The 27,264-nt window shown below is 39.8% G+C and overlaps 1 protein-coding gene across 1 annotated transcript in view; it reads right to left on the reverse strand.

Annotated features, from left to right (window-relative positions):
- Positions 1–649: 649 nt before the first annotated feature.
- dbt (dihydrolipoamide branched chain transacylase E2) overlaps positions 650–27,264 on the reverse strand; it is a 47,358-nt gene continuing 20,743 nt past the window's right edge. Inside the window, exons 4-11 of the mRNA XM_063064923.1 lie at positions 20,760–20,941; positions 12,223–12,350; positions 10,454–10,682; positions 8,529–8,695; positions 7,702–7,779; positions 6,254–6,445; positions 2,527–2,598; positions 650–1,594 (exon numbers count right to left, since the gene is read on the reverse strand). Of these exons, the coding sequence (XP_062920993.1) occupies positions 1,427–1,594; positions 2,527–2,598; positions 6,254–6,445; positions 7,702–7,779; positions 8,529–8,695; positions 10,454–10,682; positions 12,223–12,350; positions 20,760–20,941 (1,216 nt within the window). The 3' untranslated portion in view covers positions 650–1,426. The remainder of the gene's footprint in view (positions 1,595–2,526; positions 2,599–6,253; positions 6,446–7,701; positions 7,780–8,528; positions 8,696–10,453; positions 10,683–12,222; positions 12,351–20,759; positions 20,942–27,264) is intronic.

A 27,264-nucleotide genomic window follows, 5' to 3' on the forward strand; every position in this document is an offset into this window, starting at 1 on the left:
TTCAGGCATGCAAAGCAGCCAAATGATGATTTAAAATGTTTCTCATTCTTTCCCTGCTCTCCTTCAAAGTATGGATGTTATTATCAAATAAAACCAGGAAAGAAGGCAGCCAAAGAGGAAATGGGGTCTAACTGGCAAAAAGATTCAGTTAATTGCAGAAAATTCAGAATTTGGATAATGTAAATATCTACATCATTTTATCTGTAAGATGGCAATGATAATTTTATATTTATGAACATTGCATCAAATTACTTAGTTACAGAATTCATAACCCAGTGGCTAAACATGAACCATGGCACATAAAAAACATACACATCTATTATTCAGCCGAAATTATGTACAATTAAATGATAATAAGTTGTCTTCAATACTGCAAACAGGACACAGATCAAAACAAATTACTGACAAGTTTTTAAGCCAACATGCAAACACGCTGTGCATGAGCTGCTACTCATTTGAACCAGTGAAATGTAGAAGGTTGGCTCCACCAGAAACCAAGCCCCAATGGAAAGAAATCCAAATTTATAACAATGATCTCCCTTTCAAAAGGCAATCATTACCAGTAAAAATTATGAATACTTGTTCTTCTAGTCTTGTGCAAAACAAAATACTACAAATGAAAATGACAAAAGAAAAGTACCTTCAAATGGTATTTCACAGTAAATATTTATTGCAACTAACCCTATAGAGAACACTTAAATAGATATTATGCACATGATCTTTGGACCTTTTTAAAATTCAACTTGGAATATATATTTAGTGTTTTTCATGTCACAAGAACCTGGAAACAATCTGGTTAATAACACTATATTAACCCTTGGAGTACCATATAAATGTTTCCTCCTAAAATTTAAAACTACAGAGTTATTAACTTATACAGTAATGTAGATGATTAAGAAAATGGTTCTGTACATTTCTAATAGTTCATAATCTGTTGTAAAACTGTGCAGTGGATAACTTCTGCATCCATTATGTAACAGGAGACAGAGCATATTCTGAAAGCTTACAGAAGTTTTCAGTGCTCAAGAATCAATCACTAGACAAGAAATTGTTTCTACTGAATCATGGTCTTTGTTTATGCACTTAAAACATTGTCAAAGTTCCACAATGACTTACTCATTTTTTTTTCTGTTGGGGTTCAAGTCTTTGGAGGGGAAGAGGTATGTAGAGAACTTCAAAGAGGCTGCAACTGTAACCAGTATTCATGATAAATCTTACCTTCCGCAAATTGTATTCCTTCCGCCATTTAGTATTAATGAAATAACTCTAACCTACCATCTACAGAACACCATGTGGTTTAGATATATCACTGTTTGGAATACAAAACATTAGAGAAGATTGCAACAGCACTTAATTACATGTAAATTACACCCAATGCCCTTTCCTTAAAGCCGTGTCGTAAGTGCTGTGCATCAATCACCTCCAGTTACTTTAGGTCTAGCAGCATCGACGCAGGGTTCTCCAAGTAAGATTTCCAAAGATTTGAAAAACGAGCCATTGTGGCTCCATCAATAATCCGGTGATCAGCTGACCAGCTAACATTCATAATCTGAGCCTGGATTATTTCACCTTTGTCATTAAATCTGGGGAGAACCTAAAGAGCAACACAAAGTCAGAAATTTGGATAAGATGGCAGAAAAAGTAAATAAGATTTCTTACCTGTAAACTGCCTGTGAGGCACAGCATCATACAGCAATGCAAAAGACCCTTTGGCTCGCCATGCCCTATATCATTTCTGCTTCACTCTCCTGAGTCAGCATTGCCTTTAAAATTTTACAATCACCTTGCATTCCTTGGACATCCACCCTTCACTCCATCCATCCCCTGCATGTCGCTCACCCTTTATGTTCTGTTAGGCTGCCTCCTCCCAGGTCTGCCTGAACTCCAGTCTGCCAGGTCCGCACACAGTCTGCCAGATCCACTCAGGATCATCTTTCTGCCTCTGAGTTTCTCCCTGATACTTACTATCTCTGTGCCCTACTTAGTCCAACTCATGTTTTGCTCTGCTTTCTTACATCTCTTTAAGCTTCACCCTACCTGGTTCATGGGCCTGTCACCCTGCACATCTTCATACTGCATGGTCCACTTCCAATCACTCAGTAGCCAAATACTGTTGTGTATTCCTTGGTTATTTGCCCCTTTGCTATGCCCATGGTTCACCCTACACAGGCCACCAGGTCATCAACCTTTCAGGTCCACTTGAACTTCACTCTGCCAGGTTTGCTCAGTGTGCCAGATTCACTTGCAGTCACCTTACACTTCTTCACATTTTGTGACCTATTTTCAACCACTCTGCCATGTGGCCTATTTTCAATCACTCAACAGTACATTGATTGGTTAGCTTCCCCTTCCTTCTGTCCATTCCTGCTCCTAGTTTACCCAACAAGGTAATTTAGCCTTTCAGGTCTGTTTGAACTCCAATCTACTGTCCACTTGTTCCATTCTACAGTCTCTCCTTCAGGTCCTCTTGGGCCCCATCCAAGATCCGCTTGAACCTGAAACAATGATAACTGTTTTTATACGCACCTGTATCTTTCCAATTGCTCCAATAGCTACTTCTGGAGGTAGTATAACAGGTTTAGCATAGGTGCCACCAATCTACAAACAGACAAATGCTATACATTAATGATTTCTGGTGCATTCAGCGCCTTACTTTAACAGCTAAATAAAATAAATTTCAATTGTCAGTTCTACTGCACGATATTAACTGTTTTCCCAACTAGCAAAAAGCAAATGTTGGATACACACAAGCTTCCAATTGTGTAATCATTATGAGCAAGGTGAAGCACGAGGCATGTGGCTACAGTACCTTCTGTGTGGGTTGTGTATAGAAGCCAATGCTGTAGTGTACACTCATTTGCTCAAGACATCCGTGTTCTTGATTTAGTTAGCTTGTGACACTGTAATTACATTTTTAGCTTTTCAGCAACTCAGCCATTGTACAAAGTCATAATGTGATACAATACATGTAATATGCAATTTTGCCTTTGCACTGTACTGCTGCCACAAAACAAATTTCACATTTAAGACAACAATGATAATCCCGATTCTGATTATGACTCTAATCAAGCTGATGAAATCCTGTACATTATATTAACTCAATCATTAAAACCTTTGTTTTCACCTTTTCCCAATTTCACCTGAACATTAATTCTGTTTCACTTTCTTTAAATGTCACCTAACTTGTTCTTTCCAGCATTTTCTGTTTTTATTTTAGATTTCCATCAATTTTTGATTTCTTTTACACCAAAACTCAAGCTGTCTGAGAGATGAAAAGTAAACATACAAGAGCCCAGACTGTCTCACAACATAAGTCACGGCATGGTAGTGTAGCAATTAGCTCAACACTTCGCTGCGTCCGCAAGGCGGGTTCAATTCCTGCCGCAGTCTGTACATGGCTTTCCACCAGGTTCTCCGGTTTCCTCACACATTCATAAGGTGTATGTGTTAGTAAGTTAATTGGTCACATGGGTGTAATTGGGTGGCGTGGGATTTTTGGGCCAGTGGCCTGTTATCATGCTATTTCTGTAAGAATTCAAATACCAGGGCTTCAAACTTGGTTCAAATTTGAATGGTGATTAAGCAGAGAATCAATTTGCTGGAAGTAACTCTATAGGGTAGATGGAGTCATATCAACAGTGAAGGAAGAACTGATCAGAACAAAAAAAACTTGTTTCAGTTGGCATCAAGGCCAGCAGACATGGACCGAAGACCTGTGCTCTACTGTTACAGGTCCTATGACAATTTGTAAAGTATTTATGCTGCATCAGATTTATAAAGAGTCAAAAAGAATTGATGTCAGCAGTTTTAATTAATCATTAGATTATACTACAGTATTTATCTGCCCTTGGATATTGTCAGCATCAGTTGATCATCACTTATACTGGAGTTGTAATTCAGTGTTTTCATAAGGAGTACAAAAAACATTTCATTTACTACTTTCCCAGTGTTTATGCATACCAGACTGAACAAATCTTGAAATACTCAAAATTCTATATTACAAATAAAAGAACATAGCTAAATTTTATTGCAACTACAAGCAATACATATGGCTAACAACTACTTAATCAAGTCCCTTTATTCTTGCACATCAGGATGCAAAACTTTTAAGAGATTCCAACTGTCCAATAATACACTGGGAGCCATTCCTTGCGACAACAACAACAAAATTTAAACCCCACTCATTTCCTTTTCATCTATAACGAAGAATCAATGTGTGATCATGGCATCTGAGTAAAACTTAAGTTTGATATTTAACATGCAACAATAAATCACCTTTAAGGATATAGACGAACATAGAACATTACAGCACAGTATAGCCCTTCGACTCATGATGTTGTGCCAACCTTTAAACCTAGTCTAAGATCAATCTAACTCTTCTCTCCTCCATAGCCCTCCATTTTTCTACTATCTATGTACCTATCTAAGAATCTCTTTAATGTCCCTAATGTATCGGCCTCCTCACCACTTCGGCAGTGCATTCCATGCACTCACCACTCTCTGTGTAAAAAACCTCTCCAACATCTCCCCTATGCTTTCATCCAATCTCCAAAAAGCATCCCCCCTTGTATTAGCCATTTCTGCCTGGGGGAAAAGTCTCTGGCTATCCACTTGATCTACACCTCTTATCATCTTGTACACTTCTTTCAAGTCACCCCTCATCCCCCTTTGCTCCAAGAAAAAAGCCCTAGCTTGCTCAACCAACCTTCATAAGAAATGCCCTCTAGGTATAGCTTTGTGTCATACGAAGTTTTGAATGAATAATCTTCAGTGATTTTAAAATTTTCTTTTAAAAGAGTGTTGTTAGCATAAAACAAAAGAACATTTTCCAATCAATTCAAAGTAAATCAGAGGGGGGCGAGGAACAGGACAAAACATGTGTCACATGCAAACCAGAACACCCCTTTTAATGAATATAACACTTTATTTTTCAGACCAATGAACATGGAAACCAAAGTGAAATTTGTTCCTTTGATATTTCAGAAAAAAGTGGGCTCCTGATGGGCAGTGATGATTAGAAATAAAACTGATGCTGACTTACACGGCTTTGCTCTGAAGAGGTAACTTCAAATTAATACTGAAGCAAGCCTGGAACTCAATGGTGTCACAGTGTATTGGCACATATCCTAAATTTTGTTTTAATTCAATTCAATCAAAAGTTACAAAAATCAATTTATTTAATATAATAAAGCAGTTAAGCTTTTGTATTTTCCCTCTGAACCCTTTATAAACTAGTATGCCACACTGCACATCAATATTGTGTTACTCTGTAACTGAGAGAATATAACTCAGCGTTTGTTAATCCTTATTTAAATTAGAATTAGAATACCCAATCTTGCTTCATGTATGTGATGAAATTATCAAGTGTAGCCAGAGACAACTCTGCAAAGCACAAGTCTCCTATGAAGGCGGAATATACACAAAGCAGGAAAAATTCTGACTATAGGACATACAAGAAGAAAGTCTAATTTTGATACTTCAGAATCAATAATGAAGCGATTGAATGGTGTCACAAAACAATCTCATACTCAACGTCAGCAAGATCAAGGAACTGATTTTGAATTTAGGAAGGGAAGTCAAGAGAAAACACACCAGTCCTCATTTAGGGGTCAGCGGTAGAAAGGGTGAGCAGTTTCTAATTCCTGGCATCCACATCAAAGAGGATCTATCCTCAGCCTAAGACATTGATGTAATCAAAAGCTGGCACACCAGCAGATCTACTTCATTAGGAGTTTGAGGAGGTTTTGAATGTCGCCAAAGACTCTTGCAAATTTGGACAGCATCCTGAGTGGATGCATCGCAAAAGGCTGCAGAGAGTTGTAGACTCAGTCTTTGGTACAGCCCTTCCTGCCATCGAGAACATCTTCAAGAGGCGTACCCCAAGAAAGTAGCATTCATCACTGCAACCTTCACCAACTAAGACATGTCCTCTCTGCATTACTACCATCACAGAAGACGCACAGGAGCCTGGAGACCCGCACTCAACATGTTAATAAGGAGTCCTTCCTCTCTGTCATCAAGTTTCTGAATGGTCCATGAACACTACCTTATTATTTGTCTTCTGTATTGTTATTTTTGTAATTTATAAACTGATGGTAGTTTATGTTTTGCAGGGTACTGCAGCTGCAAAACAACAAGTTTCATAATGTGTGCACATTAATAATCCTGATTCTGAATTTGAGTAGAAGATCATTAAAAAATATACCCAAAGACATACTAGGAAATACTGGTAACATGATTGCACTTTACTGACCGTGCCAATGTTGGAGAGAGTGAATGTCCCTCCAGTAAGATCGTTTGTTCCCAGTTGATTTGCTGAACCCAGAGTAAGCAGCCGGTTTAATTCTGCTGCAATCTCAAAGACACTGAGAATCTGTACATTCTTTACTACTGGAACAATCAGACCTTGTTGTGTATCCATAGCAATGCCAATGTTATGGGAAGCCTGTCCAGAAAGACAAAAACAACTAGGATTAGCATTTCAAAAATTAGGAGTACTATCTACATATAATATGTTACATTTTCTTCATTGATGGAAATTCATTTCTTTACAGATATTAGTGAAATAAAGTTTAATGGCCAAGTATAGTTGAAACAGCTGAGTGAAAGTACTGTGTGGTAACACTTCTTCTAAACTATGTATACAATCTGAAACTAAATCTATGAGCTCAGAAAGAAAGTTACATGGGTAACAAGGTTACTGTAATAAAAATAACAAAAAGTCAAACATGGTATAAAAGTACTTCATGTGCCATACTGGAATTTGAGTGCAAATCTATTCACATTAAACAGTACATATACTGATTTTAAATTATGTAACATTCTGGCTAAAACTATTTAAAACACAATTAGCTGTAATATTCCAATGAGATTTCAAGATATCTGCAAACATATTAATTCTCAAGGACCCACAATTGGTCAGGTGATAGCAGCTGAACATTAAGCTAGAGTCAAATGTGGTAGCCATGGATACAAAGGCATGACTAAACTCTTGTTTAACCATTAACTTGAAATAAAGCACACCAGCAGCATTTAATTAGATAAAATATTTTAGGGACATGCTATCTGATGCAAACATCAAATTTGCAATGTATTTTTCCCTGTAAGTGCTGTACGTCTCAATACAATCACATTGTCCAGATGAAGCTTTTGATCTCCCTCTTCCAATGTCAGTCTCACTCATTTTCATCTATAATTTAAAGTATTGGTTACACAAGACTTCACAACATACATAGGGAAAGGATATTCAGAAATCGACCTGTAGTTTAATTCTGCAGATCTTTTTGGAAAGGAATCACCTAATCAAGCCACGTTAACAAAGTCAGATATAGCTGCAATAGACTTAACATTTCAAAGTACAAATACTATATATAACCTTGAGATTAGTCTCCATACAGGCAGCCACAAAACAAAGAAATGCAATAAAAACTATTAAAAAAAGACTGTGCAGAATAAAACCAAATCATGCAAACAACAAAAAGTAAGCAAATAACATTCAGAACTGAAGTTCACAAGAGTGAGTCTACAGCCACGAAACCAGTTATCACTGCAGTTGATTCAGGAGTCTATTAATTGCAGGCCACAGCATCAGTTCATCTTAATCACCATCTCAATACAGGGTTAATAATGAAATTATATAACCCAGAAAAACATTCTGCATTACAATGTTCATTTTTAAGCTTTCATATAATGCAGTTATACCTTATAAGTTATAAACTGGCAGTTTTCATCCAACAAAGCGTTTAAAACAGGATATTGTAGCAACCCCAAAGATGCTGCCTGTTGGAATCAAACACAGAATTTACAAGTTACTTTCCACTAATAAAACTTAATGAATTGTTTTATATTTCACAAGATCTCTCCTCAAATTTTCTTTTATTTTATCACTGGTTTCATAATTTCATGTATTTGGACTTGTATCATAACTTTTTTATATGACATAGTATAATAACAATTTTACTACTTAGGTTGAAATAACTTGAAATATGTAACCAAACACGAGATCTCCTGTTGAATTGTAAATACTATAAGAGGCAATGCGACCTATAATTTTCTGAGTATTTATCATTCAAATTTGCTGTAGAAGTATTTTTTATTCAAGTAATGTGAAAATATGCTTGCAGACACTGGCTGGTATTGGGTGAACAAAATATTTTAATTTATTCTCTAAACAATTTTTTAGTATTGAAAACAATTGTTCATCCAGAGAAATTAAGTAACACTGAAGCATACTACAGATAACAAAAAGGGAACAGGAACATCAACATTTTTGATAGATCAAAAACTTTAGCCACCGGAAAACAAGAAGAATTTTAAGAAGTGTAAGTATAAAGATGCATCCCTGACAAACTAATGGCACCATCTATCACTTACCAACTGTTGTTAAGACCAACAGCTTCATTAAGTAGCCCCACATGACTAAACTTTAAATGACAGAGCAGAAGGGCATCACCTAATTTATGTAGCAGTTTTAAAGAAGTAACCAACAGATATTTTAATTTTGATCAAAATAATACTGTTTTGCTCACCTTTATAAAGAATGGCATGAATGAAAGTTTGATGCCTCTATCTTCAGTTACAGCTTTCAGTTCTTTTCGTAGTTTTACAAGGTTAGTTAAATCTACTTCATCACAGTAGCCAAAATGAGGAATTTTCAGTGCAACAGACATTGTCTTTACCATAGCCTTCCGGATCCCTGTGATTTAAAAAAAAACATTCCAAGTGTTTGCTCACTATTTAATTTTGCAACATTCTGCATACAACTGAGAAGTGCAAAGCTTTTAAAAGAATCCTAATTTAACTGGAAGATATGGATTTTCGGAGATGGGATGCACTTAGTTTGACTGTTGGCTGTAGTTTACATGAAGTCTTCTGCACATTCTGCCCTTCTATCTTTTCCAATCTTTCCAGACCCACTTATTAGTCAGCAGGGAGAACATCACATTGTTTTGGAACTGGCTGCTCGAAAACCTCATTATCTTGAATGGATTTTTTTTTTAAAAAACCTTTCCGGAAAGAAGTGGGGACTGGGGAGCACATACCTCAAAGAGTTAAAAAAAAACTAATAATTTATTAAAACTGAATATAATCAAACCTAGTCAACATGGTTTTATGAAAGCAATATCATGTTTGATAAACATGATCTAATTATGAGTATGTCACCTGGAGAACTGATTGATATGTAGTATACTTAGATTTCCAAAATGCAGTTAATTAACATGGTGCCACACAAGAGGCTGGTGCATCAATTAAGAGCCCAAAGTATTGGAGGAAGTGTGGAATTGAAACAAGTTGCTATATGGAAAATAAAGAGTTGTAATAAATGGGTCCTTTTCAGGCTGGATTGATGTAATTAGGAGAGCATTCTAGCAAATTGGTTCCTGGCCCTCAGTTGTTTGCTATTTCCGTTGACGACCTGGAGGAAGAAACAAATTGCAAGGTTCCCAAGCTTTCCAATGATATAAAATTTCAAAGGCATTGTGTGATAAAGACATAGTAATTCTGTATTGGGACACAGATCAAGTTAGTGGGTGAAACCCTGGCATATGGAATTTAATGTTGGGGAGTACAAAGTCATGCAAAAGGTGAATATCTAAATAAAGATTCTGCAAGTTTAGTGGGATCCAAGTTTTCTAATGCCTAAATTATAAAATGTTAGTGGCTAGGACTAGCAAGTAGTAAAGAAAGCAAACAGCATGTTGTTCTTTCTTGGAGTTTAAGAAAAGATACATTTGGTACAGTTGCAAGTATAGTCAAGGCTACAATTGAAATATTGTTCACAGTTTTTTTGTCTTTTTACCTAAAGGATATGGTAGAATTCAGGGCTGTCCAAAGGAGATTTACTAGGCTAATTCCTGGGACATAACGGTTGTATCCCTTAGAGTTTAGAAGAATAAGGGGTGACCTTATTCAAACATACAAAGATCCTAAGGGAGGTTGGCAGGTTAGTTGAGACATTCCCACTGGTGGGAGACAGACCACAAAGGGACATAGCAACAAAATAAGGGGCCAGTCATTTACAACTGAGGTGCTTCAAAGGTATTTTCTCTGAGAGGATAGTAAACCTCCGGAATTCTTTGCCACCAAGGGTGTTGGTAGACAGATCATTAGACATATTTAAGGAGGAAGCAGATAAATATTTGAAACATTGAGGAATTCAGTGCCATGGGGAACTGGCATAGAAGAATTGAGGCCAGCAAAGATTAGTGATAATTATACTGAATGGAAGGGCAAACTACTGGGGTCTGTTGGCCTTCCGCAGCTCCTTTTTCCTTGTGTTCTTAGGTACCTCAAAAAGAACACAAGCCTTCAATAATTGCATCTGTTAAGATAAAAATAATCTCTAGAAATGAAATTTTGAATACTTCACTATTTCATACCACTTTGGGCCCAATGTTTTCTGTATATTAAACATTTAAAAATGCAGAATATTGAGCAACCTGAAGTAGATTACCTTTAACTGGCTCAGTTCTATCTTTATCCATAAATGTTATTTTTGGAGTTATTGGTTTAGGTACAGGAGGTGCCCCTTTAGCTTTGGGTGAAGTTGGCTCTGGTGGAGGTGGAACAATCTCAGGTGAAGGTGGTAAAATAGCACCAGTTTGCTTAGCCAAGTAGTTCAGTATATCTTCTTTGAGAATTCTTTCATCTTTTCCAGTTCCTACCACTTCACTAAGTTTAATCTGCATAAAGAACACAATGTTTCAGGAACAATGTTACATTAAAGTCAGAATCAGTTACTTTGTGGGCAGTATATTCCAAAAGTTTCAATCACAGAGGAAACTAATTTGAACCCCCAACCCCTCAGCATCATAAGTTCCAAAGATAAATTGTATGCAAAATGTTCACTGGATTGTTTTCATACATCTTGCCACAGCTGAGAGATTGATGGTGACATTGGAGCAGACTACCATTCAAACCCCTTCGATCCTTCGATGTAATGGTGCATCAGACAAGATCTCTGTATGTAACAAGTCTACAGTGTTTGTCTCATTTTACAGCAAAGTCTGAGTGACAAAGTTCTCACCAATCAAACTCCTGGTGTCTATTCTGCTCTTGGTCCACAACTAAACTTAAACACTTTCTTTGGGAAAATGCTAAAAGGGAAAACCAGAGCGGTGCAAGCCTAATGTGGAGAAGCTCATCTCATCAATTAGTCAATGAGTACGACCAACTGCAGTGATGGGAGAAATGCTTTTTGCTACCCTTTCGGTAAAGTGAAAAAATACAATAGTGTAGAATACCATCTAGACTTACATCCTTCAAAAACATAACCTGATGCCAAGATACTTCATTTAATACAAAAACAGATGATTCAATATGAATCCCTGGAAGTTTATTCTGATAGCAAGAGAGAAAACTGCCAAACTATATACCTCTCCCAGACCAAAAATATAACCATCATGTTCAAAGATAGAATAAAAATTGGGAAATAAAACACTAGAATATGCTTCAATGATTTTTTTTAAATGCAAGTGCTACAAATATGATAATTAAATTAGAAAGTCTAAATGCACAGGCTTGGAATCTGTAAACAGAATAGCTAATTTTGACATTTAAGGTGTATCCCCATCACATAAATTGAAGAGTGCACAGATGCAAAATCAGACAGAGGTTAGGTTAACCTGTCTGCGAATCCAGCATTTCGTTTTTACTGCTCTAAAGCAAGTAGACTGAGCATTTATTCAAGGCTGCTAAAATGCAGTTGAAATTACAAAGAACCACAAAGCATCTGTCACCACGCAATGGAAGCTGAATGAAGCCAGGAGATTTAGAAGCACTGAGAGCCATTTGAGAACAATAACAACCTGTAAATCACATCAATTACATTATATTAAAAAATCAGATAAGCTGGACTATTTGAGCAAGAACACAAAGAGCATTGTTTGAATTTGTTGAATGTGCAGTATCTTCTCTAACAGTCACACCACAAATACTTCAAATCTTACAGTGCCCATGGTAACATTTGCATTAAGTTGATGTATAGCTGTAGGGTGAGTTTTCTTTTGTAGCAGTTGAGCATTACAGGCAAATAACTTTATATACATAACATACAAAATTAAATGAAAACTTTTGGTTGCTTCATAGGAATCTGATAACCTTTCAAAACAGATTTGTCGTTTTATTTCAGTAACAAATGGAAACCAGACTTTCAGGGGCTGATAAATGGAGACTGTTAGATAAACAAGTACCTACCCATCAACAGAACACATTGTAACTTACGTTGTTTTCCATGGCAAGTCGGCGCACAGCAGGTGTTGCTAGTATTTTCTGCCCTTTTATCTCTTGGTGCGTATGTTCCTCATTCAGCACCGCAGGTGCTTCAACAACATCTTGTTCTGGAACAACAGCTGTGGCAGAAGCATAGGGAAGTTAACCATATTCACTTTTGCTAAATTGCAGACTATTAACTTCAAAATTTTTGCCATTTTATGTTCTGAACCTAGCTGAGCAATCCTAATTCATATATTTTTTAAAAATACTTAGTTTCGTGCGCAGATTTTGTATCTGATTTCACAATTCTATCAACACCAAAGCTCTTAATGTCTACCATCATTACATGGGAGGATGAAAGAAGCGTTGTCACTATCTGTGGTTACTTGGCCTGTCTCACATTTTGTGGATGAATGCCAGATATCACCTAGTAGTTAAATCCAGAAGTTACAGTCAATGAACATTATAAAAAGTGGTTGAGTTATCTTTTTTCATTAGTCAAGGCACAAAGTATAGAGTGGGGATATTATGCAGAGTAAAACAGCAGTTCAGGTAGCCACTTTACAGGAAAATTACAACAGAACTAGGCAAGAGACAAAGGAAGACAAGGTCAGAACTGAAGAATTTTATTAATGAAGAAAGATAAGAAAGCTGGTGTTTTTTTTGGGCACAGAGGAGACAGAGGGGAGATTTACTTCAGATTAAAGGAGGTATTAAGATTTTTTAAACTACTGTAGTTGGTGAGAGGGTTCCGGAACTGAGTGTCTGAAGGGATAGTGGACATGTAAAGCTTTACATTTAAAAAGTGCTTGGATGTGCGAGAAGCTACAGGATCATTGACCAAGAGTTGTAAACTTGAATGAAGCTACAGTTGCTCTTACTCTACAGCAGTGGTCCCCAACCACCGAGCCACAGACCGGTACTGGGCCGCAAAGTATGTGCTACCAGGCCGCGAGGAAACAATATGATTTGACGATATGAAACGATGCGGGTCAGCTGCACCTTTCCTCATTCCCCGCCACACCCACTGTTGAACTTGAACACACTCGAGGTCATCAGTTGGTCATTAACCTACAACTACTCGATGAGTAAAAAAAACATCGCTTGAGAGTTTCTTTGGAAGAGGTGGTAGGGGACATAAAAGGCCTAATGATGATGATAACGCAGACACAGCTGAGGCCGAGACTGCAAAAAAAAAAGCTTCCTTCAATAGAAAATATGATGAGTCGTACTTAAATATGGCTTTATTGCGACTGGTGACTTGCATGCTCGAAGCCCCCTGTGTGTGATATGTGGAGACAAGCTGTCTAATGAGGCAATGAAGCCCTCAAAACTGCTTTGGCACCTTGAGTCCAAGCACCTGCACTTAAAGACAAACCTGTTGAGTTTTTTGAGCGGAAAAAACGTGAGCAAGCGGGACAGAAGCAAGTGCTGAGAGTCACCACCTCCACAAATGCTGCTGCTCCGAGAGCGTCATACTTAGTGAGTGGCCAGTCGTATTGCTAAGGCTAAGAAGCCTTTCACGGTTGGTGAAGAATTGCTTCTGCCTGCTGCTAAGGACATGTGCTGTGAACTGTTGGGAGAAGCTGCAGCTAACAAGATAGCACAGGTTTCTCTTTCAGCTACCAGTGTTTCAAGGAGAATCGATGACATAGCGGAGGACATCAAAGCACAGCTGTTGGAACGGCTTAACGAGTCACCATGGTGTGCTATCCAGGTCAACAACAAGGCAATGCTGGTGGTTTATGTGTGATATATATTTCAAAACAATGTGCATGAGGATACGTTGTGTGCACTGCCGCTGCCAACTAACACAATTGGGGCAGAACTATTCAAGTCTTTGAATGACTACATGTCAGGCCAACTGGACTGGTCATTCTATGTTGGAATATGCAGACGGGGCTGCAACTATGACTGGACAGCTGTCTGGTTTCACTACCCAAGTCAAAGAGGTTGCTCCTGAATGCCAGTCTACACACTGTGTCATACACAGGGAAATGCTGGCTAGCCGAAAAATGTCACCTGATCTTAACAGTGGATGGAGTGACGTTGATGAAGTTATCAATCATGTCAAAGCAAAAGCCCTTAACTCACATCTGTTTGAACAGCTTTGCAAGGAAATGGATCAGAGCACAAACGCCTTCTCTTACACACTGAAGTCAGGTGGCTATCAAGGAGGAGAGCCCTGGCCAGGGTTTTTGAGTTGAGAGAGCAGCTACAGAGATTTCTTTCAGGAAAAAACTCACCACTGGCAGCACACTTCAGTGACGAGGAGTGGATAGCAAAACTCGCTTATCTGTGTGACATCTTCAATCCGCTCAATGAACTCAATTTGTCACTTCAGGGGAGAATAACAACTGTCTTCAAGTTGGCAGATAAAGTGTCTGCTTTCACAGCCAAACTGGAACTGCGGGGACGGCGAGCGGATAGGAGCATATTTGACATGTTCCCAACATTAGCAGGGATTTTGGTCTCCCATCACCCCTCGATGGGACTGTCTTATTGCAGGGAAACAAGCCCAGGGCTCCCACTGATTCAGCAATATTGGTGTGGCGCAATGATTTTATATGTTCATACGAGGAAAATATGTGCTGTGTGTTTAATATCCGAACATTACTTAAAATGTTATGATGCTATTGACTTATAAAGTGACTTATAATCAACTTATCACTATATTCATGCAAGGAAAATATGCGCTGTGTGTTTAATATTAAATTCGTTAGATAAACCCTTTTAGAAATGAAATTGAGTGTATTAGCCATTTATAAACAACTAAAGTTGACTTATCACCTATATTCTGGTCATGATCAACAACCCGCCACCCCCCCCACCCCATCAGCTGGTCTGCAACAATATTGCCAATATTAAAACTGTCCGTGGTGCAAAAAAGGTTGGGGACCCCTGCTCTACAGGCATGGCCACAATGGGCTTTCCATGGGATAGTTTTAGAATCGCATTCCCTGCTCTTCCACATCATGCACTGTTACAGTATACCCTGCCATATTCAGTAGAAACCAAACCAGCAAGAGACAAGAATTTTAATATTATGAACTAATCTCGTAGTAAATGCAAGTCTGAAATGTTTATGCCTTTTTGAATGAAGTGCAATTGAATTTTAAATGCTTTCCAATTTAATAATTAAAAACAACTCTGTTTCCAGTTTTTCTCACCAATTTCATTGATTATTCAGTCTGGTACATAACATCAGCATCACAGCAAGAAATGCCTAGAGCAAAGTAATGCTCAGTGTAACCAACACAGGAAATGAGAGATACACACAACTAACTATGAGGTTACCAGCAAGAGCAATTACTTCATTGTTGATCCAAAAATGCAATTGATAAGAAATGCTTTTTCAAAACATATGGTGACCTTTCAGTGACTGAAATCACAAGCAAAAAAAACTCAAAATACCCAAATAATTATTGACTTCAGGGAGGAAATCAGAGGTCCATGAGCCAGTCTTCGTCAGGGGATCAGAGGTGGAGAAGGTCAGCAACTTAAAATTCCTCAGTGTTAACATTTCAGAGGACCGGTCAATTACAAAAAAAGCATGGCAGCACCTCTACTTCCTTAGGACTCTCCAAAGATTCTGCACGACATCTAAAACTTTGATCAACTTCTATAGATGTGTGTTGGAGAGTATATTGACTGTGATTTTATATTTGCACACAGGTTGTCTTCCCTGTTGGTAGCATGTCTTATTGATTCTATTATGGTTATTGGATTTATTGAGTATTCTTGCAAGAAAATAAATCTCAGGGTTGAATATGATGACATATATGTACTTTGATAATAAAATTTACTTTGAAATGACATAAAAATTAAGATTTTTGCAAGTGTTTATAATCACTATGTGATGCAATAGGTCAGCACACCATAACAAGGATTTGGGACTTAATCCACTCCGTGATTAAGACCCTATAAGGTTTCAAGATATGTAAAAGTCAGTGGGCACGTTCCTTTATCTTTTTAGCAGAACAGAGAAAAAGCTTAAATTAATACTTAAGTAAATTTGCTTCTTCTGTTGAGAATCAGCTGCTGTCAACAATTACTTAATAGGGATAGGAGAATGAGCAAATTAGTGCCTGGCAGTGATAGACGAGAATGAAGCTCCTCTGCTTCCTTTCACGTGCAGGGTGGAAGACAAGGCTCACTCCGAACCCACCCAGAAGCAGACTGCAAGGACATGCACAATCCATGAAATATTTCCATTAAATTACACTGGGGTATCCCTATCCTTCATGGTGGGCCTCATCTAAAGAGAAAGAAAATTAAGTTCAATTCTGCTAAGAGCTCTCTCCCTAACTGAGCCACAGAGAGCAAAGCATGCAGTTTTAGGTTTGTTCTATCTAAGCAGGAATTCTTGACGAAGCATTGCTGAATGTAAAATGCATTTAATAGCTGGACTGGGAAAACCTTATACACTGACAAATAAAAAAAAATGTGTGGGTTCTGGTTCCTGCAACTGCCAATGCAAAATCAAATAAAATCCAAAACAAAACCAAACTTCAAAATCTACGTTTGTAGATTTCAGCTTTCAATTTTTATCAAATTTGCTAATTTATACAAATTAAAAAAGATTAATGTTATAACACCAAATACTCTCAGGGCAGTCAATTGGAAATGTACTGGTGCCAGGAACAACAAAATACAAGTTGCAGTGAAATACCAAAACGGTGGATATAATGGGAGCTTCATTAATCTTCAACTAAACTGCTCATTTCACTCTTGAATAATGCAACAGCTTGTGACAACATTTACAATCATATTCAGCAAAAACATTTTTACCAGGTTACACAGTCCAATTAATCTGGCAACAATCACAATAGCAGTTCTGGTGGACGAGCAAGATTTGTGCATGACAGATCAAGATCACCTGAAATGAACACACTATAGAAACCACTTATCACAGCCATTAAAGAAAGGTTGCGTCTCAAAAACCTTCAGTGGAATAGATGTTTTACTGCTTTCAATCTCTGCTTGGATCCTCCTTCCAAAGCCCTTACTGAACTAGGGCGAAGGTTGCTATGATACAGTCACTTTACTGACAAAATATCCAATTTAAAGGACTATTTAAGCAGCTTCAGCTTTTGCAGACTTTTACCACCACACAAAAAGTATTCAAGACACAGAGCCAGCCAAACCTTTGGTGGCATTCCACAGCAAAGGCAGTGTATTACATTCAAAGCAAAGAAAAATATTTCTCATTCTGGTAGAGTGAATGAACACGACAGGACAAGGCCTATTCACACCAGATTGGGTAGACTGCAGCATAATGTTGTTTTCAGATCTGTTTAATAAGAAGATAATGATGGGCGATAATATTTATAAAATATTCCTTTGTTGTTGGCCCGATAAAAAGTGAGTCTAGTGATTTATTAATGGAAAATCGATAAACAGGTATTTTGTACCTTCACTATAGAGAATACAAATAACTTGGAAAACCTCACCTATAATCACTAGGAAAGTGATACTGAGCAAATTGTTGGACCTGAAAGCTGTTAAATAGTGGTGTCCTGATGGACCTCATCCTTGATTGCTACAAAGTGACTCATGAGAGGGCTGACACATTAGTACGAATTATCCAAAATTCCCCAGATTCAGGAAAGGTCCCATTAGACTGGAAAAATAATAAATGAAACTCCTTCATTAAAAGGGGAAGGAGAAAAAAAACAACAGTACTACAAGCAACAATTTTACATATGCTACTGGATAAACATTAAAAGCAAATATTTCATAATAAGACACACAAAAAACTTCAAAGTAATCACACAAAGTCAACATGGCTTTGTGAAAGAGAAATCATATCTGATCAATTTGTTGGAGCTCATTAAATTAGTAACATGTGCTATGGATAAAGGGCAACTGGTATATTTTGATCTTCAGAAGGCATTTAATTAGATGTTGCATTGGTTATTGCACAACATAGTTACATAATTAGAAGATTAGTTGAATAATAGAGAAAACGGTTGGCAAAATGGAACAAGCACTGTGGAGCAAGGATCTGTGCTTGGGCCTCAACGTTTTACTTTTTTTTTAATATCAATGTCTTGGATGAAGGCACCAAAGTTATAGCTCCAAAATTTGCTGATGGTATAAAGATAGGTTGGAAAATGTGAGGAGGTTATGAAGAGGCTAAAGTCAATTCAGATGGTGGACAAAGATCTGGATTTGGAGTATAATGCAGGATATGTAAAATTCTCCATTTGGTATAAAAATAACAAAGTAGGATTTTATCCAAATAATGAGACTTGCAGAGCTTTGAGTTGCAACACAATCCAAGTATTCCACTCCATCTTTTACAAAAGACTAGTATGAATGCACAGCTAATAATCAGTACAGCTAACGAAGTTTTGTTATTTAATGCTGGACAAAAGTAGAGAGGTGAACTGGTGAGATCACATCTAGAGTGCTGTGCATAGTCTTTTCTTAAGGAAAGATGAAAATTTGTTGGGAATATTTTTGTGGATAACTAGACTAAGACCTGGATTGGGCTTTGCGATGACCGAAGTCCACTAGTGAGCAGTGGTGTTAAGCAAGATTCAGTGTTAGGACCATTTATTTTCATATTATATGTCAATGATTTGGATGATGGAATTGATGGCTTTGTGGCCGAGCTTGCTGACAATACAAAGATAGATGGAGGGGCAGGAAGTGTTGAGGAAGCAGGGAGTCTGCAGAGGACTTGGGCAGATTAAGAGAATGGCAAAGAAATGGCAGATTGGAATACAGTGAAGGGAAATGTATGGCCATACACTTTGGCAGAAGTAAAAAAGGCACTTCCCTGTTTACAAAAATATAGACAATTTTCTAAACAGGGATCAAATTCAGAAATCAAAGGTGCAAAGGAACATGGCAGTCATTGTGCAGGATTCCCTAAAGGTTAACACACAGGTTGAGTCGGTGGGAAGGAAGGCAAATGCAATGTTAGCACTTATTTTCAGAGGACTATAAGCAAGGATGTAATGCTAAGGCTTTATAAGGCATTGGTCAGACTGCAATTGGAGTATCATAAGCAGTTTTCGGCCACTTACCTAAAAAAGGATATGCTGGCATTGAAGAGGATACAGAGAAGGTTCACGAGAATGACCCTGGGAATGAAAGAGCTAATATACGAGAAGTGTTTGATGGATCTGGGCCTGCACTTGCAAGAGTTTAGAAAGATGCGGGGGGGGGAGGGGGAGGAATCTCATTGAAACCTATTCAATTTTGAAAGGCCTCAACAGAGTGGACATGGAGAGGTAGTAGGGAATTTTAGGACCAGAGGGTACAGCCTCAGTATACAAGGACTTCCCTTTAAAACAGAGACTATACTCCTTGCCCATCCTCTGGGCTTCTCCCCCTCCCTCTTTCTTTCTCCCTAGGCCTCCCGTCCCATGATTCTCTCACATCTCTTTTGCCAATCAACTGTCCAGCTCTTGGCTCCATCCCTCCCCTCCTGTCTTCTCCTATCATTTTGTATCTCCCCCTCCCCCTCTCAAATCTCTTACTAGCTTTTCTTTCAGTTAGCCCTGACGAAGGGTCTCGGCCCGAGCGTCAACTGTACCTCTTCCTAGAGGTGCTGTCTGTCCTGTTGCGTTCACCAGCAACTTTTATGTGTGTTGCTTGAAATTCCAGCATCTGCAGATTTCTTCGTGTATGAGGAAGAATTTCTTTAGCCAGAGAATGATGAATCTGTGGAATTTCATTGCCAAAGACAGCTATGGAAGCCTTGTCATTGGGTTTATTTAAAGTGGAGGATGACATGTTCTGATTAGTAAGAGTGTCAAAGTTACAGAGAGAAGGTGGAAAAATGAGGCTGAGAGGGATAATAAATCAGCCATGATAGAACGGCAGAGAACATTCAGATGACCTAATTTTGCTCCTGTTGTATGTCTTACAGTCTTACGGATTGGGTAGGTTATCCCATGAGAAATGATGGAAAGGCTAAATGTGTATCCACCGGAGTTTAGAAAAGTGAAGGGAACTTAATCAAAGCAATATAGGTTCTGAGGGCCTTAAAAGAGTGATGTTTCAATTGCGAGAGAATCTGAGAGCTAATTCAATACGCCAAGTGGCCTAATTTCCCTCCTATATCTTATGGTCTAAAACTTATTCATATTAAAATTGATGGAATTAAAACTTCAGAATTTGAAAAATTACATGTCTACAAACAACCTTCTCCATCTAAGGAGGACAATCAGTTTCTTCAGTCAAGTAATATGACCAAAACTATCACGTCAAGTATCAATCCAATAAATCTGGAGCATTCTCTCCAAAGCTATGAGAAGTTTCTTACAAAAAGTATGATAACTGGGCAGTACTTCGGCTGAGGTCTACCAGCTATTTACATAAAGTTGAAAAAAAGTTCTTTGCCTTTGCATTTTACACTTCAAGCCAAGGCCCTATGTGTTTCTGGAAAGTCTTACTTTCTGAAATGCATTGACACTCTCAAAGATAAATACATATACACATAAGCGTGCGCGTTTGACTTCTATTGGTCCGATTCATATTGAATTATATCAACATCGCCCCTACACTAATTAGTCCCAAGTTTGATGTACCTTTTATAGCTTCTGTTTCGATATCAATGAGTGGTTTGCCCACATAAGCAGTATCATCCACATTGTAATAAATTTTTCGAACAACACCATCGTATCGGCTGGTTATTGTAACTGATGCTTTGTCACTCTGGACTTCGCAGATGCTGTCAAACTGTGATACTGTGTCTCCCACCTTTACGTACCTGTAAGGATCAGAGAAAGGAAGTCACTACAAGACATTGGAACACGTAGCTATATCAAACGTGTGATCACTTAGGAATAAAGGCTTTATGGAAAATGTGTTCAAATTGGCTACAAAGACAGAATTAGATGAGGCTGGAAAATAGTCAAGAAGAACTACTACCATTTCTCAATCAGTACCAGCAAATATTTTTCAGAAACGCAAACAGGAATTGTGCAGATGCTGTGCCCTTCGCCCACACCTCAGCGAGTTCCATGTTCGCCATGATGCAGAACTCTTCTTTCGCTGTCTCCGTCTCCGAGCCTACTTCTTCGGCAAGGACTCTCCCACCCCCACCGATGACCCCTTCTCCCGTCTTCAACCCTCCTCTTCTTCATGGACACCCCGCTCTGGTCTTCTGCCTGCTCTGCATCTCTTTATTGCTAACTGCCGATGGGACATCAACCGTCTCGACTTCACCGCACCTTGTTCCAATTCCAACCTCACTCCTTCGGAACGCTCTGCTCTCCACTCCCTCCGCACTAATCCTAACCTTATTATTAAACCCGCCGATAATGGGGGTGCTGTTGTAGTCTGGCGTACTTACCTCTACCTTGCCGAGGCACAGCGACAACTTGCGGATACCTCCTATTTACCCCTCGATCATGACCCCACTAAGGAGCACCAGCCCATTGTCTCCCACACCATCACCGACTTTATCCGCTCAGCGGATCTCCCATCCACTGCTACCAACCTCATAGTTCCCACACCTCGCACTTCCTGTTTCTACCTCCTACCCAAGATCCACAAACCTGCCTGTCCTGGCAGACCTATTGTCTTAGCTTGCTCCTGCCCCACTGAACTCCTTTCTGCATACCTCGACACGGTTTTATCCCCCCTTGTTCAATCCCTTCCTACCTATGTTCGTGACACTTCTCACGCTTTTAAACTTTTCGATGATTTTAAGTTCCCTGGCCCCCCCCGCTTTATTTTCACCATGGATGTCCAGTCTCTATATACTTCCATCCCCCATCAGGAAGGTCTCAAAGCTCTCAGCTTCTTTTTGGATTCCAGACCCAATCAGTTCCCCTCTACCACCACTCTGCTCCATCTAGCGGAATTAGTCCTTACTCTTAATATTTCCTCCTTTGGCTCCTCCCACTTCCCCCAAACTAAAGGTGTAACTATGGGCACCCGTATGGGTCCTAGCTATGCCTGCCTTTTTGTTGGCTTTGTGGAACAATCTATGTTCCATGCCTATTCTGGTATCTGTCTCCCACTTTTCCTTCGCTACATTGATGACTGCATTGGCGCTGCTTCCTGCACGCATGCTGAGCTCGTTGACTTTATTAACTTTGCCTCCAACTTTCACCCTGCCCTCAAGTTTACCTGGTCCATTTCCAACACCTCCCTCCCCTTTCTAGATCTTTCTGTCTCTGTCTCTGGAGACAGCTTATCCACTGATGTCTACTATAAGCCTACTGACTCTCACAGCTATCTGGACTTTTCCTCTTCTCACCGTCTCTTGCAAAAATGCCATCTCCTTCTCGCAATTCCTCCGTCTCCGCTGCATCTGATCTCAGAATGAGGCTTTTCATTCCAGGACGAGGGAGATGTCCTCCTTTTTCAAAGAAAGGGGCTTCCCTTCCTCCACTATCAACTCTGCTTTCAAACGCATCTCCCCCATTTCACGCACATCTGCCCTCACTCCATCCTCCCACCACCCCCATTAGGAATAGGGTTCCCCTGGTCCTCACCTACCACCCCACCAGCCTCCGGGTCCAACATATTATTCTCCGTAACTTCCGCCACCTCCAACGGGATCCTACCACTAAGCACATCTTTCCCTTCCCCCCCTCTGCTTTCCGCAGGGATCGCTCCCTACGCAACTCCCTTGTCCATTCAGACCCCCCCATCCCTCCCCACTGATCTCCCTCCTGGCACTTATCCTTGTAAGCGGAACAAGTGCTACACATGCCCTTACACTTCCTCCCTTACCACCATTCAGGGCCCCAGACAATCCTTCCAGGTGAGGCGACACTTCACCTGTGAGTTGGCTGGGGTGATATACTGCGTCCGGTGCTCCCGATGTGGCCTTCTATATATTGATGAGACCCGACGCAGAGTGGGAGACCGCTTTGCTGAACACCTATGCTCTGTCCGCCAGAGAAAGCAGGATCTCCCAGTGGCCACACATTTTAATTCCACATCCCATTCCCATTCTGACATGTCTATCCACGGCCTCCTCTACTGTAAAGATGAAGCCACACTCAGGTTGGAGGAACAACACCTTATATACCATCTGGGTAGCCTCCAACCTGATGGCATGGACATCGACTTTTCTAACTTCCGCTAATGTTCCACCTCCCCCTCGTACCCCATCTGTTATTTATTTATATACACACATTCTTTCTCTCACTCTCCTTTTTCTCCCCCTTACCCATCCTCTGGTCCCCCCACCCCTTGTCTTTCTCCCTGGACCTCCTGTCCCATGATCCTCTCATATCCCTTTTGTCAATCACCTGTCCAGCTCTTGGTTCCATCACTCCCCCTCCTGTCTTCTCCTATCATTTTGGATCTCCCCCTCCCCCTCCCACTTTCAAATCTCTTACTAACTCTTCCTTCAGTTAGTCCTGACGAAGGGTCTCAGCCTGAAACGTCGACTGTACCTCTTCCTAGAGATGCTGCCTGGCCTGCTGCGTTCACCAGCAACTTAGATGTGTGTTGCTCCAATATTTTTCAGCAGTGGTTTATTAGTGATTTTCCCAAATGCAGGAAATTGGTAAAGTGCTGAGGTGTCTGTGCTGCACAAGACCATAAGACCATAAGACAAAGGAGCAGAAGCCGGCCATTCGGCCCGTCAAGTCTGCTCTGCCATTTTATCATGAGCTGATCCATTCTCCCATTTCGTCCCACTCCCCCGCCTTCTCAAACAAGACTTCATTCATCAGAAATGAAAGGAGTGACTGAAGAGACAAGTATAAAGTAATTTACATAAATTGAGTTGATTGAGTTTTTATATTAATTATAGGTCATTAAATTTGGCATTTTAATTTTATATACATTATAACATTAATTTTTGAATTTTTAAATTATTTCTGGCTTCTTCAATATTTCAATGTATTAAGACATTAATTATTAATTATTCTCAACTTTGACAGCATGTTGGCAAGGACTTTTTCAGTATTTTTGTGGGCAGGGCTTGTTCTAGTTTGCTCTCCTAATGTTATCCAATACCTGGCTACTGCACATATCTTTGCTGATGGTGGATCTGGATGATTTCAGTCAACAATTCAACATTGGCTGATCCAGAAAAATCTACACACAGAACATAAGTAAGCAGCAACCTGACAGAAAGTGAGGTCTAATAAAGGGGAGGCTTCTAATGCTTCCAAAAATTGTGTAAGAACTAGGAAGATTTAAGCATATGACAAGATTTGTCCAATGAATCGCTAGAGAGAAAAACAGAACCAAAGGCAAAAGACAAAATGAGTAATATTTGCTGATAACACAAAATATGAATACTCCAAGGAACAAAGCTTGAGCCTCAATTAGTCTTAGAACAATATAGCATGGATACAGGTCCTTTGAACAAATCAGTCCACGCCAAGCTCGTCCCAATTTCCTGCATTCAGCCCACATGTCCAAGCCCGTCTCTCCATGCACCCAAGTGATTCTTGAATTATACTTTTGTACCTGCTCAATCACTTCCTCTGGTAGCTCATCCCATTTATTCATTACACTGTATGCAAAATGCTGCCCTTCAACTCCCTTTTATATCTTTACCCTCTCAGTCATAAATCTATTCCCGCTATCTCTGGACTCCCCTATCCTGTGGAAAAGACTGTTACCTATCCCATTATGTATGGCTCTCATATGAAACAATTCTTTAAGATTAATGGAATAAAGACCTAGCCTGGGAAACCTCTCTCTATATCTCAGGCCCTGTAGTCCAGTGGTCTCCAACCACCGGGCCGCAAAGCATGTGCCCAGTGGTTGAGGAAAGATGCAGTTGACTCATATCGTTTCCCGGGCTGCGAGGAAACGATATGAGTCAACTGCACCTTTCCTCATTCCCTGTCACGCCCACTGTTGAACTTGAAGGCACGCTCATTACCCACGCAAGGACATCAGTCGGTCATTAACCTACAACTACTCGATGAGTAAAAATCAAATGACGGATCAGAGTTTCTTTGGAACAGGTGGTAGGGGACATAAAAGGCCTAACGATGATGATAATGCAGAGACAGCTGAGGCCGAGACTGCAAAACAAAAGGCTTCCTTCAACAGAAAATATGACGAGTCGTACATAAAACATGGCTTTATTGCAACCGGTGACTCGCATGCTCCAAGCCCCCTTTGTGTGATATGTGGAGACAAGCGGTCTAATGAGGCAATGAAGCCCTCAAAACTGTTTTGGAACCTTAAGTCCAAGCACCCTGCACTTAAAGACAAACCCATTGAGTTTTTTGAGCAAGCGGACAGAAGCAAGTGCTGAGAGCCACCACCTCCACAAATGCTGCTACTCTGAGAGCATCGTACTTAGTGGCTAGCCGTATTGCTAAGGCTAAGAAGCCTTTCACTGTTGGTGAAGAATTGATTCTGCCTGCTGCCAAGGACATGTGCTGTGAACTGTTGGGAGAAGCTGCAGCTAACAAGATGGCACAGGTTTCTCTTTCAGCTACCACAGTTTCAAAGAGAATCGACGACATAGCAGAGGACATTGAAGCACAACTTTTGGAACGGCTTAACAAGTCTGGTTTCACTACCCAAGTCAAAGAGGTTGCTCCTGAATGCCAGTCTACACACTGTGTCACACACTGGGAAATGCTGGCTAGCCGAAAAATGTCATCTGATCTTAACAGCGTATTGAGTGACGTTGTTGAAGTTATCAATCACATCAAAGCAAAGCCCTTAACTCATGTCTGTTTGAGCAGCTTTGCGAGGAAATGGATGCAGAGCACAAACGCCTTCTCTTACACACTAAAGTCAGGTGGCTATCAAGGGGGAGAGCCCTGGCCAGGGTTTTTGAGTTAAGGGAGCAGCTACAGAGATTCCTTTCAGGAAAAAACTCACCACTGGCAGCACACTTCAGTGGCGAGGAGTGGATAGCAAAACTTGCCTATCTGTGTGACATCTTCAACCTGCTCGATGAACTCAATTTGTCACTTCAGGGGAGAATGACAACTGTCTTCAAGTTGGCAGATAAAGTGTCTGTTTTCACAGCCAAACTGGAACTGTGGGGATGGCAATTAGACAGGGGCATATTTGAGATGTTCCCAACATTAGCTGAGTTGGGAGAGACTGAGGCTGCACCGTCCTACTCACAGCTGGTGCGTGATCACCTATCTTCACTGTCGACAGAATTCGAGCGTTACTTCCTAACTGCAAATGACCCAAGACGTGCAAAGGAATGGGTCCGTGACCCATTTGTGAATGTCCCCGGTGAACCATCCATGTCAGTGTGGGAAGAAGATCAACTCCTCGAGCTTGCAAATGACGGTGGGCTGAAAAGTATGTTTGACATACCATCTCTGCTAGCATTCTGGATCAAAGTCAAGGCTGAATATCCTGAGATAGCCACGAAAGCATTGAAACCTTTGCTTCCTTTTCCAACATCATATCTCTGCGAAGCAGAGTTTTCTGCAGTGAAAACTAAATTGTGGAATAGACTGGACATAAGGAACCCCCTTATGACTTATCACTTTATTCATGCGAGGAAAATATGCGCTGTGTGTTTAATATGAAATTCGTTAGATAAACCCTTTTAGAAACAAAATTAGTGTATTAGCCACTGATAAGTGACTTATAGTTGACATCACCTATATTCAGATCGTGATTAACACCACCACCAGCACCGCCACCTCCCCCCCTCCCCGGCCGGTCCGCAAGAATATTGTCAATATTAAAGCGGTCCACGGTGCAAAAAAGGTTGGGGACCCCTGCTGTAGTCCTAGAAACAGCCTTGTAAATCTTTTCTGCACTCTAATTTAACCATATAATTACTATAACAGAGTGACCAAAACTGTACTACTACTTAAAGTCCATAACAATGATTGAGAATAACACTTGCTGATGATAAACAACCAGGTGAGAAAGTAAAGAGTGAGAAAGGGGCAGAGGACATCTGATGGATGCTAGGATAAAAGAAGCAATGAGCTTGAGTATAGAGCAGGTATGCAGCAGTGTTGGAAATATGTTCACTTCACATTTAAGACAACTGCCCAACCCTGGCTAATCTCCCCTTCTGCCTCTGCTAATCATACACAACATGCAGCCAGGTTGTAGCTTGTCAAATCCTTTTCCATCAAATTAACCACCTGAAAATGCAATCTTTTACCCACC

Source organism: Mobula hypostoma, chromosome 12 (assembly GCF_963921235.1).
Source record: "Mobula hypostoma chromosome 12, sMobHyp1.1, whole genome shotgun sequence".
NCBI lineage: Eukaryota > Metazoa > Chordata > Chondrichthyes > Myliobatiformes > Myliobatidae > Mobula > Mobula hypostoma.